The sequence below is a fragment of the Ambystoma mexicanum genome, chromosome 11 (genome assembly GCF_040938575.1).
Source record: "Ambystoma mexicanum isolate Mex_15411 chromosome 11, UKY_AmexF1_1, whole genome shotgun sequence".
In the NCBI taxonomy this organism is placed as follows: Eukaryota; Metazoa; Chordata; class Amphibia; order Caudata; family Ambystomatidae; genus Ambystoma; species Ambystoma mexicanum.
The window spans coordinates 1,484,152,962-1,484,167,367 of record NC_090934.1 but is presented as its reverse complement, the minus strand read 5'-3'; the positions used below and the strand labels follow the sequence as shown (position 1 = coordinate 1,484,167,367).

General features: G+C 53.1%; 1 protein-coding gene across 1 annotated transcript in view; it reads right to left on the bottom strand.

Moving 5' to 3' along the window:
• Positions 1 to 295: 295 nt before the first annotated feature.
• ARPIN (actin related protein 2/3 complex inhibitor) overlaps positions 296 to 14,406 on the bottom strand; it is a 132,949-nt gene continuing 118,838 nt past the window's right edge. Inside the window, exon 6 of the mRNA XM_069625219.1 lies at positions 296 to 4,045. Within this exon, the coding sequence (XP_069481320.1) occupies positions 4,037 to 4,045 (9 nt within the window). The 3' untranslated portion in view covers positions 296 to 4,036. The remainder of the gene's footprint in view (positions 4,046 to 14,406) is intronic.

Here is a 14,406-nt window from a genome sequence, read left to right as displayed (position 1 = left end):
GCGCCAGAGACGAAATTGCAATCATTTGCCAAACCCCCGTTCTCTGAAGGTCCTTGTGATATGGGAGCCATGAAGAAAGACTGCAGCCGCAACAAACCAATGGGGAGCAGCTCCAGCGAGGGAGACCGGAACCAAGCCAAGTAAAGTCCCGCCAAGAGCCCGCAGAGGACTGAATTTCACACAAACAAACAAAAACTAAAGGGAAAAACATGAGGTTTGGTTGCTTGGCTTCTTTCTTGTTTAACCAAATGTTAATTTGCTCCCATCTTAACTACTTTGACAAACAGGCACTTCATTGGAATAGAAAGCAGAGGGCATTTATTCTGGAACATTCTGTGTCCGGTGAATAATCTTGGTTAAGATGTTTTCCCAGGTGGGTTGTTCTGTGCTCAAACGTTGGCACAATGGCCTGGTGGTGTCAACAGTGTTATGGCACAGTGCCCTACAATCTATCAAACCTAGACCGCATTAAAATTACTCCAACAAAGGCAATCAAATTCAAGGCTTTTCGAACACAGTATTCTGTCACAGGATTAAGGAATCAAACCTGTGGAAGGCGACACGGAAATAGGCAGGATCTCATTTCACCGACCGGCACATTAGTATGCGGTGTCAACGATGGGCTGGGCTGCTACCATCTGTGCCCTCCACTAAATGCATACACAGAAAAACGTCCTAAAGATCAGCATAAGTGGACAGCACAGAGCCAGATGTTCACTGTGCACATGCAAGCCTAGTTCTTGCTTATGCACATGCAAGTCTAGTGCTTGCTTATGCACATGCAAGTCTACTGCTTGCTTATGCACCTGCAAGTCTAGTGCTTGCTTGTGCACATTCAAGTCTATCTAGTTCTTGCTTCTGCACATGCAAGTCTAGTTATTGCTTATGCACATGCAGGTCTAGTTCTTGCTTCTGCTCATGCAAGTCTAGTTCTTGCTTATGCACATGCCGGTCTAGTTCTTGCTTCTGTACATGCAGGTCTAGTTCTTCCTTATGCACATGCAGGTCTAGTTCTTGCTTATGCACATGCAAGTCTAGTTCTTTCTTCTGCTCATGCAAGCCTAGTTCTTGCTTATGCACATGCCGCTCTAGTTCTTGCTTATGCACATGCAAGTCTAGTTCTTGCTTATGCACATGCAGGTCTAGTTCTTACTTATGCACATGCAGGTCTAGTTCTTACTTATGCACATGCAGGTCTAGTTCTTGCTTATGCACATGCAGGTCCAGTTCTTGCTTCTGCTCATGCAAGCCTAGTTCTTGCTTATGCACATGCCGGTCTAGTTCTTGCTTATGCACATGCAGGTTAAGTTCTTGCTTATGTACATGCAGGTCCAGTTCTTGCTTATGCACATGCAAGTCTAGTGCTTGCTTATGCACATGCAAGTCTAGTGCTTGCTTATGCACATGCAAGTCTAGTGCTTGCTTGTGCACATTCAAGTCTATCTAGTTCTTGCTTCTGCACATGCGAGTCTAGTTATTGCTTATGCACATGCAGGTCTAGTTCTTGCTTCTGCTCATGCAAGCCTAGTTCTTGCTTATGCACATGCCGGTCTAGTTCTTGCTTATCCACATGCAAGTCTAGTTCTTGCTTATGCACATGCAGGTCTAGTTCTTGCTTCTGTACATGCAGGTCTAGTTCTTCCTTATGCACATGCAGGTCTAGTTCTTGCTTATGCACATGCAAGCCTAGTTCTTTCTTCTGCTCATGCAAGCCTAGTTCTTGCTTATGCACATGCCGCTCTAGTTCTTGCTTATGCACATGCAAGTCTAGTTCTTGCTTATGCACATGCCGGTCTAGTTCTTACTTATGCACATGCAGGTCTAGTTCTTACTTATGCACATGCAGGTCTAGTTCTTGCTTATGCACATGCAGGTCCAGTTCTTGCTTCTGCTCATGCAAGCCTAGTTCTTGCTTTTACACATGCCGGTCTAGTTCTTGCTTATGCACATGCAGGTCAAGTTCTTGCTTATGCACATGCAGGTCCAGTTCTTGCTTATGCACATGCAAGTCTAGTGCTTGCTTATGCACATGCAAGTCTAGTGCTTGCTTGTGCACATTCAAGTCTATCTAGTTCTTGCTTCTGTACATTCAGGTCGTTCTTACTTATGCACATGCAGGTCTACTTCTTGCTTATGCACATGCAGGTCTAGTTCTTGCTTCTGCTCATGCAAGCCTAGTTCTTGCTTATGCACATGCCGGTCTAGTTCTTGCTTATGCACATGCAGGTCTAGTTCTTGCTTATGCACATGCAGGTCTAGTTCTTGCTTCTGTACATGCAGGTCTAGTTCTTCCTTATGCACATGCAGGTCTAGTTCTTGCTTATGCACATGCAGGTCTAGTTCTTGCTTCTGCTCATGCAAGCCTAGTTCTTGCTTATGCACATGCCGGTCTAGTTCTTGCTTATGCACATGCAAGTCTAGTTCTTGCTTATGCACATGCAGGTCTAGTTCTTACTTATGAACATGCAGGTCTAGTTCTTGCTTATGCACATGCAGGTCCAGTTCTTGCTTCTGCTCATGCAAGCCTAGTTCTTGCTTATGCACATGCCGGTATAGTTCTTGCTTATGCACATGCAAGTCTAGTTCTTCCTTATGCACATGCAGGTCTAGTTCTTGCTTATGCACATGCAGGTCTAGTTCTTGCTTCTGCTCATGCAAGCCTAGTTCTTGCTTATGCACATGCAGGTCTAGTTCTTGCTTATGCACATGCAAGTCTAGTTCTTGCTTATGCACATGCAGGTCTAGTTCTTGCTTATGCACATGCAGGTCCAGTTCTTGCTTCTGCTCATGCAAGCCTAGTTCTTGCTTATGCACATGCCGGTCTAGTTCTTGCTTATGCACATGCAGGTCAAGTTCTTGCTTATGCACATGCAGGTCCAGTTCTTGCTTCTGCTCATGCAAGCCTAGTTCTTGCTTATGCACACGCAGGTCCATTTCTTGCTTCTGCTCATGCAGGTCTAGTTCTTGCTTCTGCTCATGCAAGCCTAGTTCTTGCTTCTGCTCATGCAAGCCTAGTTCTTGCTTATGCACACGCAGGTCCATTTCTTGCTTCTGCTCATGCAAGCCTAGTTCTTGCTTCTGCTCATGCAAGCCTAGTTCTTGCTTATGCACACGCAGGTCCATTTCTTGCTTCTGCTCATGCAGGTCTAGTTCTTGCTTCTGCTCATGCAAGCCTAGTTCTTGCTTATGCACATGCAGGCCTAGTTCTTGCTTATGCACATTCAGGTCTAGTTCTTACTATCGCAACAAGCATAACAATGTTTTAGTTACTAAGAATAACAAACATACACTCTATTCAAAATGCATTTCCAATCAACTATTTCTATCTGGCCCGTGCCCTGCAAGATTCACAGAAATATTCCTCTGGATATGAATTTACAATCTACTATATGAGAGTCCAGAAAACCTGCTGACACCCTTATGCATGCAAATTACATTGAACTACAATCAAACAAACGCAGTGGAATGGAACATGTTGCACTTTGAAAGCAAAGTGACAAAATTCCCAATATGTCAAACAGATGGTTCTAGCTGCTCACACGGTGGAAACTAGGTCTATTCTAGAAATGTAGTCTTGCTTTTTACACCTTAAACATTTCACAATTAGTAGGATTTGGTACAGCTTCTTTGGGCAAAAACTTCCAGGACCATTTTTTAATATTAAAGCTAACAGAAAGGAGACAGAAATCTGGCTTGGTTAAAATAACATTGGTTAACAAAACTCAATATTTTGGGAATTGCAGAAATTTAGGAACTAAGTCCCATTATTGTGAATGTTAATTGTGGGGCTGTGTCAAGTATGCGGCACTTTGAGAAGAATTATGCGCTGAACTTGATATTTTGGCACTTTCTGTCCGTCAAATCCACATTTTCCTTCTGCCGCTACTAATGACCGGCCAAAGTCAAGACTTCCGAGTGCGATGGTTAAGGAACGGCTCGGAATCTTCACATCATGGGGGGGGGGGGGGGGCAGGGTGGGGGAGGGACCATACACTGATGCCAGTTCCTCGCGTCTTCCCGGTATGGCGGAAGTTCCTCAGTTATCCTAAGAAGACAAAGAAGTAAACATAACTTGAAAGTTCAACGGCAAAAGTCAACGAATAGGCAACTTCACAGTCAACAAATATTTGCAAGCAGTGAACAGAGTACGTATGCGCTCAAAGTTGCCAATCTCAATAGATTCATAATCTTGGAGGTCAGAGGTACTGCAGCAAACAGTGGCCTGTACATTCACCAATCAGACGGTTCCAAACTCTGTGCTGGAGACAGGTGCATTCACAGGACCCTGCCATGGGCATCACTCTCGGCAGAGCAAGAGACGCAGTACCTGCCTAAGCGACAGACACTGTGCTGGTCCAATGGCGCAGCCTTATCTGGCAAATCCCTGGGCACATGCTGCGGATCCTTAGACAGGGCATCACTCTCCGCACAGCAAGAGACGCAGTACCTGCCTAAGCGACATACACTGTGCTGGTCCAATGGCCCAGCCTTATCTGGCAAAGCCCTGGGCACATTCTGCGGATCCTTCGACAGGGCATCACTCTCCGCACAGCAAGAGACGCAGTACCTGCCTAAGCGACAGACACTGTGCTGGTCCAATGGCGCAGCCTTATCTGGCAAAGCCCTGGGCACATTCTGCGGATCCTTCGACAGGGCATCACTCTCGGCAGAGCAAGAGACGCAGTACCTGCCTAAGCGACAGACACTGTGCTGGTCCAATGGCGCAGCCTTATCTGGCAAATCCCTGGGCACATTCTGCGGATCCTTCGACAGGGCATCACTCTCCGCACAGCAAGAGACACAGTACCTGCCTAAGCGACAGACACTGTGCTGGTCCAATGGCGCAGCCTTATCTGTCAAAGCCCTGGGCACATTCTGCGGATCCTTCGACAGGGCATCACTCTCCGCACAGCAAGAGACACAGTACCTGCCTAAACGACAGACACTGTGCTGGTCCAATGGCGCAGCCTTATCTGGCAAATCCCTGGGCACATTCTGCGGATCCTTCGACAGGGCATCACTCTCCGCAGAGCAAGAGACGCAGTACCTGCCTAAGCGACAGACACTGTGCTGGTCCAATGGCGCAGCCTTATCTGGCAAATCCCTGGGCACATTCTGCGGATCCTTCGACAGGGCATCACTCTCCGCAGAGCAAGAGACGCAGTACCTGCCTAAGCGACAGACACTGTGCTGGTCCAATAGCGCAGCCTTATCTGGCAAATCCCTGGGCACATTCTGCGGATCCTTCGACAGGGCATCACTCTCCGCACAGCAAGAGACACAGTACCTGCCTAAACGACAGACACTGTGCTGGTCCAATGGCGCAGCCTTATCTGGCAAATCCCTGGGCACTTTCTGCGGATCCTTCGACAGGGCATCACTCTCCGCAGAGCAAGAGACGCAGTACCTGCCTAAGCGACAGACACTGTGCTGGTCCAATGGCGCAGCCTTATCTGGCAAATCCCTGGGCACATTCTGCGGATCCTTAGACAGGGCATCACTCTCCGCAGAGCAAGAGACGCAGTACCTGCCTAAGCGACAGACACTGTGCTGGTCCAATGGCGCAGCCTTATCTGGCAAAGCCCTGGGCACATTCTGCGGATCCTTAGACAGGGCATCACTCTCCGCAGAGCAAGAGACGCAGTACCTGCCTAAGCGACAGACACTGTGCTGGTCCAATGGCGCAGCCTTATCTGGCAAAGCCCTGGGCACATTCTGCGGATCCTTAGACAGGGCATCACTCTCCACAGAGCAAGAGACGCAGTACCTGCCTAAGCGACATACACTGTGCTGGTCCAATGGCCCAGCCTTATCTGGCAAAGCCCTGGGCACATTCTGCGGATCCTTCGACAGGGCATCACTCTCCGCACAGCAAGAGACGCAGTACCTGCCTAAGCGACAGACACTGTGCTGGTCCAATGGCGCAGCCTTATCTGGCAAAGCCCTGGGCACATTCTGCGGATCCTTTGACAGGGCATCACTCTCCGCAGAGCAAGAGACGCAGTACCTGCCTAAGCGACAGACACTGTGCTGGTCCAATGGCGCAGCCTTATCTGGCAAAGCCCTGGGCACATTCTGCGGATCCTTCGACAGGGCATCACTCTCCGCAGAGCAAGAGACGCAGTACCTGCCTAAGCGACAGACACTGTGCTGGTCCAATGGCGCAGCCTTATCTGGCAAAGCCCTGGGCACATTCTGCGGATCCTTCGACAGGGCATCACTCTCTGCAGAGCAATAGACGCAGTACCTGCCTAAGCGACAGACACTGTGCTGGTCCAATGGCGCAGCCTTATCTGGCAAAGCCTTGGGCACATTCTGTGGATCCTTAGATAGGGCATCACTCTCCGCAGAGCAAGAGACGCAGTACCTGCCTAAGCGACAGACACTGTGCTGGTCCAATGGCCCAGCCTTATCTGGCAAAGCCCTGGGCACATTCTGCGGATCCTTAGATAGGGCATCACTCTCCGCAGAGCAAGAGACGCAGTACCTGCCTAAGCGACATACACTGTGCTGGTCCAATGGCCCAGCCTTATCTGGCAAAGCCCTGGGCACATTCTGCGGATCCTTAGACAGGGCATCACTCTCCGCAGAGCAAGAGACGCAGTACCTGCCTAAGCGACAGACACTGTGCTGGTCCAATGGCGCAGCCTTATCTGGCAAAGCCCTGGGCACATTCTGCGGATCCTTAGACAGGGCATCACTCTCCGCAGAGCAAGAGACGCAGTACCTGCCTAAGCGACAGACACTGTGCTGGTCCAATGGCGCAGCCTTATCTGGCAAAGCCCTGGGCACATTCTGCGGATCCTTAGACAGGGCATCACTCTCCACAGAGCAAGAGACGCAGTACCTGCCTAAGCGACAGACACTGTGCTGGTCCAATGGTGCAGCCTTATCTGGCAAAGCCCTGGGCACATTCTGCGGATCCTTAGACAGGGCATCACTCTCCGCAGAGCAAGAGACGCAGTACCTGCCTAAGCGACAGACACTGTGCTGGTCCAATGGCGCAGCCTTATCTGGCAAAGCCCTGGGCACATTCTGCGGATCCTTAGACAGGGCATCACTCTCCGCAGAGCAAGAGACGCAGTACCTGCCTAAGCGACAGACACTGTGCAGGTCCAATGGCGCAGCCTTATCTGGCAAAGCCCTGGGCACATTCTGCGGATCCTTCGACAGGGCATCACTCTCCGCACAGCAAGAGACGCAGTACCTGCCTAAGCGACAGACACTGTGCTGGTCCAATGGCGCAGCCTTATCTGGCAAAGCCCTGGGCACATTCTGCGGATCCTTCGACAGGGCATCACTCTCCGCAGAGCAAGAGACGCAGTACCTGCCTAAGCGACAGACACTGTGCTGGTCCAATGGCGCAGCCTTATCTGGCAAAGCCCTGGGCACATTCTGCGGATCCTTAGACAGGGCATCACTCTCCGCAGAGCAAGAGACGCAGTACCTGCCTAGGCGACAGACACTGTGCTGGTCCAATGGCACAGCCTTATCTGGCAAAGCCCTGGGCACATTCTGCGGATCCTTCGACAGGGCATCACTTTCCGCACAGCAAGAGACGCAGTACCTGCCTAAGCGACAGACACTGTGCTGGTCCAATGGCGCAGCCTTATCTGGGAAAGCCCTGGGCACATTCTGCAGATCCTTCGACAGGGCATCACTCTCCGCAGAGCAAGAGACGCAGTACCTGCCTAAGCGACAGACACTGTGCTGGTCCAATGGCGCAGCCTTATCTGGCAAAGCCCTGGGCACATTCTGCGGATCCTTAGACAGGGCATCACTCTCCGCAGAGCAAGAGACGCAGTACCTGCCTAAGCGACAGACACTGTGCTGGTCCTATGGCGCAGCCTTATCTGGCAAAGCCCTGGGCACATTCTGCGGATCCTTCGACAGGGCATCACTCTCCGCACAGCAAGAGACGCAGTACCTGCCTAAGCGACAGACACTGTGCTGGTCCAATGGCGCAGCCTTATCTGGCAAAGCCCTGGGCACATTCTGCGGATCCTTCGACAGGGCATCACTCTCCGCACAGCAAGAGACGCAGTACCTGCCTAAGCGACAGACACTGTGCTGGTCCAATGGAGCAGCCTTATCTGGCAAAGCCCTGGGCACATTCTGCGGATCCTTCGACAGGGCATCACTCTCCGCAGAGCAAGAGACGCAGTACCTGCCTAAGCGACAGACACTGTGCTGGTCCAATGGCGCAGCCTTATCTGGCAAAGCCCTGGGCACATTCTGCGGATCCTTCGACGGCATCACTCTCCGCAGAGCAAGAGACGCAGTACCTGCCTAAGCGACAGACACTGTGCTGGTCCAATGGCGCAGCCTTATCTGGCAAAGCCCTGGGCACATTCTGCGGATCCTTCGACAGGGCATCACTCTCCGCACAGCAAGAGACGCAGTACCTGCCTAAGCGACAGACACTGTGCTGGTCCAATGGCGCAGCCTTATCTGGCAAAGCGCTGGGCACATTCTGCAGATCCTTCGACAGGGCATCACTCTCCGCACAGCAAGAGACGCAGTACCTGCCTAAGCGACAGACACTGTGCTGGTCCAATGGCGCAGCCTTATCTGGCAAAGCCCTGCGCACATTCTGCGGATCCTTCGACAAGGCATAACTCTCCACACAGCAAGAGACGCAGTACCTGCCTAAGCGACAGACACTGTGCTGGTCCAATGGCGCAGCCTTATCTGGCAAAGCCCTGGGCACATTCTGCGGATCATTCGACAGGGCATCACTCTCCGCACAGCAAGAGACGCAGTACCTGCCTAAGCGACAGACACTGTGCTGGTCCAATGGCGCAGCCTTATCTGGCAAAGCCCTGGGAACATTCTGCGGATCCTTCGACAGGGCATCACTCTCCGCACAGCAAGAGACGCAGTACCTGCCTAAGCGACAGACACTGTGCTGGTCCAATGGCGCAGCCTTATCTGGCAAAGCCCTGGGCACATTCTGCGGATCCTTCGACAGGGCATCACTCTCCGCACAGCAAGAGACGCAGTACCTGCCTAAGCGACAGACACTGTGCTGGTCCAATGGCGCAGCCTTATCTGGCAAAGCCCTGGGCACATTCTGCGGATCATTCGACAGGGCATCACTCTCCGCACAGCAAGAGACGCAGTACCTGCCTAAGCGACAGACACTGTGCTGGTCCAATGGCGCAGCCTTATCTGGCAAAGCCCTGGGCACATTCTGCGGATCCTTCGACAGGGCATCACTCTCCGCACAGCAAGAGACGCAGTACCTGCCTAAGCGACAGACACTGTGCTGGTCCAATGGCGCAGCCTTATCTGGCAAAGCCCTGGGCACATTCTGCGGATCCTTCGACAGGGCATCACTCTCCGCACAGCAAGAGACGCAGTACCTGCCTAAGCGACAGACACTGTGCTGGTCCAATGGCGCAGCCTTATCTGGCAAAGCCCTGGGCACATTCACACTGTGCACAGTCGCGCGCGCCTCAGGGCAGCAATGGACATGATCCTCAGCACCTCTTTGGCCAAATCCGTGCAACAGTGCCTTGAAGACATATCGTCATGTTATGTATCACAATATCCTGAGGTCCTGCAATGCTATATGCAGGTCACGTGGTACATCATGTGGTACAATGCCCTGGAGTTATATTCTCGCCTGTAATCTCTAAACGCGTGTTATATGGCGCAATATCCCAGAGCAATGCCCCAGAATACAAAGTCCAGGGAATCGTGTGTGCGCCACAATATGAGGGAGACTTCGTCTCTAGCAAAGTCTGGTCATTAGTTTGCCACCTGCCGTAGAAACTCAGAGGAATGTTATTTCAAGCAACTCCTTATTTATGGAAATTTAAAAAATATATATATTTCTAATGCATATTATTTCTCCTAGCACAAACCTTGCTTCTTCCGGCAGAAGAGATGTGAGGGCGCACATATGCGGACAAGTTGTTACGATATTTAAACTAATCGTCCAAGAAATGTAAAGAATTTCCTGTGCGACATCTGTGACTTTCCTGCGGTTCGCAGTTATGCACCGTTTGTAAAGGCTGCATTTGGAAAATCATGTAGAATTTGTTGTGACAAATATAACATTTGGAGGACTAGGTGCCGATGTATAGACAATAAGCTGTTTAAACGTTGGTAAATGCCCCCCCCCTCACGCATTCAGGCAGGTCCTATTTTCACAGAAATTATTAGAAACGCAAATATACTGTAAAATAGACATCAAGAAAGTGATGTGGCGTCATCCTGATAATTTCTCTGGATGTACCAATCACCAACACCCAGGACAGAAGCAGGTGAACCTTCATCCCCCGGGGAAGAGGAATCCACGCCAGGGAAGGGGAATCCACACCAGGGATGCAAGGACTGGGGACAGAAGCAGGTGAACCTTCATCCCATGGGGAAGAGGAATCCACGCCAGGGATGCAAGGACAGGGGACAGAAGCAGGTGAACCTTCATCCCCCGGGTAAGAGGAATCCACGCCAGGGAAGGGGAATCCACACCAGGGGTGCGAGGACTGGGGACAGAAGCAGGTGAATCTTCATCCCTTGGGGAAGAGGAATCCACGCCAGGGAAGGGGAATCCACACCAGGGATGCAAGGACTGGGGACAGAAGCAGGTGAACCTTCATCCCGTGGGGAAGAGGAATCCACACCAGGGGTGCAAGGACTGGGAACAGAAGCAGGTGAACCTTCATCCCCCGGGGAAGAGGAATCCACGCCAGGAGTGCGAGGACTCGGGACAAAAGCAGGTGAACCTTCATCCCCCCGGGAAGGGGAATCCACGCCAGGGGTGCGAGGACTGGGGCCAGAAGCAGGTGAACCTTTATCCCATGGGGAAGAGGAATCCACAACAGGGAAGAGGAATCCATGCCAGGAGAGCGAGGACTCGGGACAGAAGCAGGTGAACCTTCATCCCCCGGGGAAGGGGAATCCACGCCAGGGGTGCGAGGACTGGGGACAGAAGCAGGTGAACCTTCATCCCGTGGGGAAGAGGAATCCACGCCAGGGAAGGGGAATCCAAACCAGGGATGCAAGGACTGGGGACACAAGCAGGTGAACCTTCATCCCCCGGGGAAGAGGAATCCACGCCAGGGAAGGGGAATCCACACCAGGGATGCAAGGACTGGGGACAGAAGCAGGTGAACCTTCATCCCCTGGGGAAGAGGAATCCACTCCAGGGAAGGGGAATCCACACCAGGGATGCAAGGACTGGGGACAGAAGCAGGTGAACCTTCATCTCCCGGGGAAGAGGAATCCACGCCAGGGATGCAAGGACTGGGGACAGAAGCAGGTGAACCTTCATCCCCCGGGGAAGAGGAATCCACGCCAGGGAAGGGGAATCCACGCCAGGAATACAAGAACTGGGGACAGAAGCAGGTGAACCTTCATCCCCTGGGGAAGAGGAATCCACGGCAGGGAAGGGGAATCCACGCCAGGGATGCAAGAACTGGGGACAGAAGCAGATGAACCTACATCCCCCGGGGAAGAGGAATCCACGCCCGGGAAGGGGAATCCACACCAGGGATGCAAGGACTGGGGACACAAGCAGGTGAACCTTCATCCCCCGGGGAAGGGGAATCCACGCCAGGGATGCAAGGACTGGGGACAGAAGCAGGTGAACCTTCATCCCATGGGGAAGAGGAATCCACGCCAGGGATGCAAGGACTAGGGACAGAAGCAGGTGAACCTTCATCCCATGGAGAAGAGGTATCCACGCCAGGGAAGGGGAATCCACACCAGGGATGCAAGGACTGGGGACAGAAGCAGGTGAACCTTCATCCCATGGGGAAGAGGAATCCACGCCAGGGATGCAAGGACAGGGGACAGAAGCAGGTGAACCTTCATCCCCCGGGTAAGAGGAATCCACGCCAGGGAAGGGGAATCCACGCCAGGGGTGCGAGGACTGGGGACAGAAGCAGGTGAATCTTCATCCCTTGGGGAAGAGGAATTCACGCCAGGGATGCAAGGACTAGGGACAGAAGCAGGTGAACCTTCATCCCCCGGGGAAGAGGAATCCACGCCAGGGGTGCGAGGACTGGGGACAGAAGCAGGTGAACCTTCATCCCCCGCGGAAGAGGAATCCACACCAGGGAAGGGGAATCCACACCAGGGATGCAAGGACTGGGGACAGAAGCAGGTGAACCTTCATCTCCCGGGGAAGAGGAATCCACGCCAGGGATGCAAGGACTGGGGACAGAAGCAGGTGAACCTTCATCCCATGGGCAAGAGGAATCCACGCCAGGGAAGGGGAATCCACAACAGGGATGCAAGGACTGGGGACACAAGCAGGTGAACCTTCATCCCATGGGGAAGAGGAATCCACGCCAGGGATGCAAGGACTAGGGACAGAAGCAGGTGAACCTTCATCCCCCGGGGAAGAGGAATCCACGCTAGGGAAGGGGAATCCACATCAGGGATGCAAGGACTGGGGACAGAAGCAGGTGAACCTTCATCCCATGGGGAAGAGGAATCCACGCCAGGGAAGGGGAATCCACACCAGGGATGCAAGGACTGGGGACACAAGCAGGTGAACCTTCATCCCATGGGGAAGAGGAATCCACGCCAGGGATGCAAGGACTGGGGACAGAATCAGGTGAACCTTCATCCCATGGGGAAGAGGAATCCACGCCAGGGAAGAGGAATCCACGCCAGGGAAGGGGAATCCACACCAGGGATGCAAGGACTGGGGACACAAGCAGGTGATCCTTCATCCCATGGGGAAGAGGAATCCACGCCAGGGATGCAAGGACTAGGGACAGAAGCAGGTGAACCTTCATCCCCCGGGGAAGAGGAATCCACGCTAGGAAAGGGGAATCCACACCAGGGATGCAAGGACTGGGGACAGAAGCAGGTGAACCTTCATCCCACGGGGAAGAGGAATCCACGCCAGGGAAGGGGAATCCACACGAGGGATGCAAGGACTGGGGACACAAGCAGGTGAACCTTCATCCCATGGGGAAGAGGAATCCACGCCAGGGATGCAAGGACTGGGGACAGATGCAGGTGAACCTTCATCTCCCGGGGAAGAGGAATCCACGCCAGGGAAGGGGAATCCACACCAGGGATGCAAGGACTGGGGACAGAAGCAGGTGAACCTTCATCCCCCGAGGAAGAGGAATCCACGCCAGGGGTGCAAGGACTGGGGACAGAAGCAGGTGAACCTTCATCCCATGGGGAAGAGGAATCCACGCCAGGGAAGGGGAATCCACACCAGGGATGCAGGGACTGGGGACAGAAGCAGGTGAAGCTTCATCCCATGGGGAAGAGGAATCCACGCCAGGGAAGGGGAATCCACACCAGGGATGCAAGGACTGGGGACACAAGCAGATGAACCTTTATCCCATGGGGAAGAGGAATCCACGCATGGGATGCAAGGACTGGGGACAGAAGCAGGTGAACCTTCATCCCCCAGGGAAGAGGAATCCACGCCAGGGAAGGGGAATCCACACCAGGGATGCAAGGACTGGGGACACAAGCAGGTGAACCTTCATCCCCCGGGGAAGAGGAATCCACACCAGGGATGCAAGGACTGGGGACAGAAGCAGGTGAACCTTCATCCCCCGGGGAAGAGAAATCCACGCCAGGGAAGAGGAATCCACGCCAGGGATGCAAGAACTGGGGACAGAAGCAGGTGAACCTTCATCCCCCGGGGAAGAGGAATCCACTGCAGGGAAGGGGAATTCACGCCAGGGATGCAAGAACTGGGGACAGAAGCAGGTGAACCTTCATCCCCCGGGGAAGAGGAATCCACGCCAGGGATGCAAGGACTGGGGACAGAAGCGGGTGAACCTTCATCCCCCGGGGAAGAGAAATCCACGCCAGAGAAGGGGAATCAACGCCAGGGATGCGAGGACTGGGGACAGAAGCAGGTGAACCTTCATCACCCAGGGAAGAGGAATCCACGCCAGGGAAGGGGAATCCACACCAGGGATGCAAGGACTGGGGACAGAAACAGGAGAACCTTCATCCCCCGGGGAAGAGGAATCCACGCCAGGGATGCAAGGACTGGGGACAGAAGCAGGTGAACCTTCATCCTGTGGGGAAGAGGAATCCCCGCCAGGGGTGCAAGGACTGGGAACAGAAGCAGGTGAACCTTCATCCCCCGGGGAAGAGGAATCCACGCCAGGGATGCAAGAACTGGGGACAGAAGCAGGTGAACCTTCATCCCCTGGGGAAGAGGAATCCACGCCAGGGATGCAAGGACTGGGGACAGAAGCAGGTGAACCTTCATCCCCCGGGGAAGAGGAATCCACACCAGGGAAGGGGAATCCACGCCAGGGATGCAAGGACTGGGGACAGAAGCAGGTGAACCTTCATCCCCCGGGGAAGAGGAATCCACGTCAGGGATGCAAGGAGTGGGGACAGAAGCAGGTGAACCTTCATCCCGTGGGGAAGAGGAATCCACGCAAGGGGTGCAAGGACTGGGGA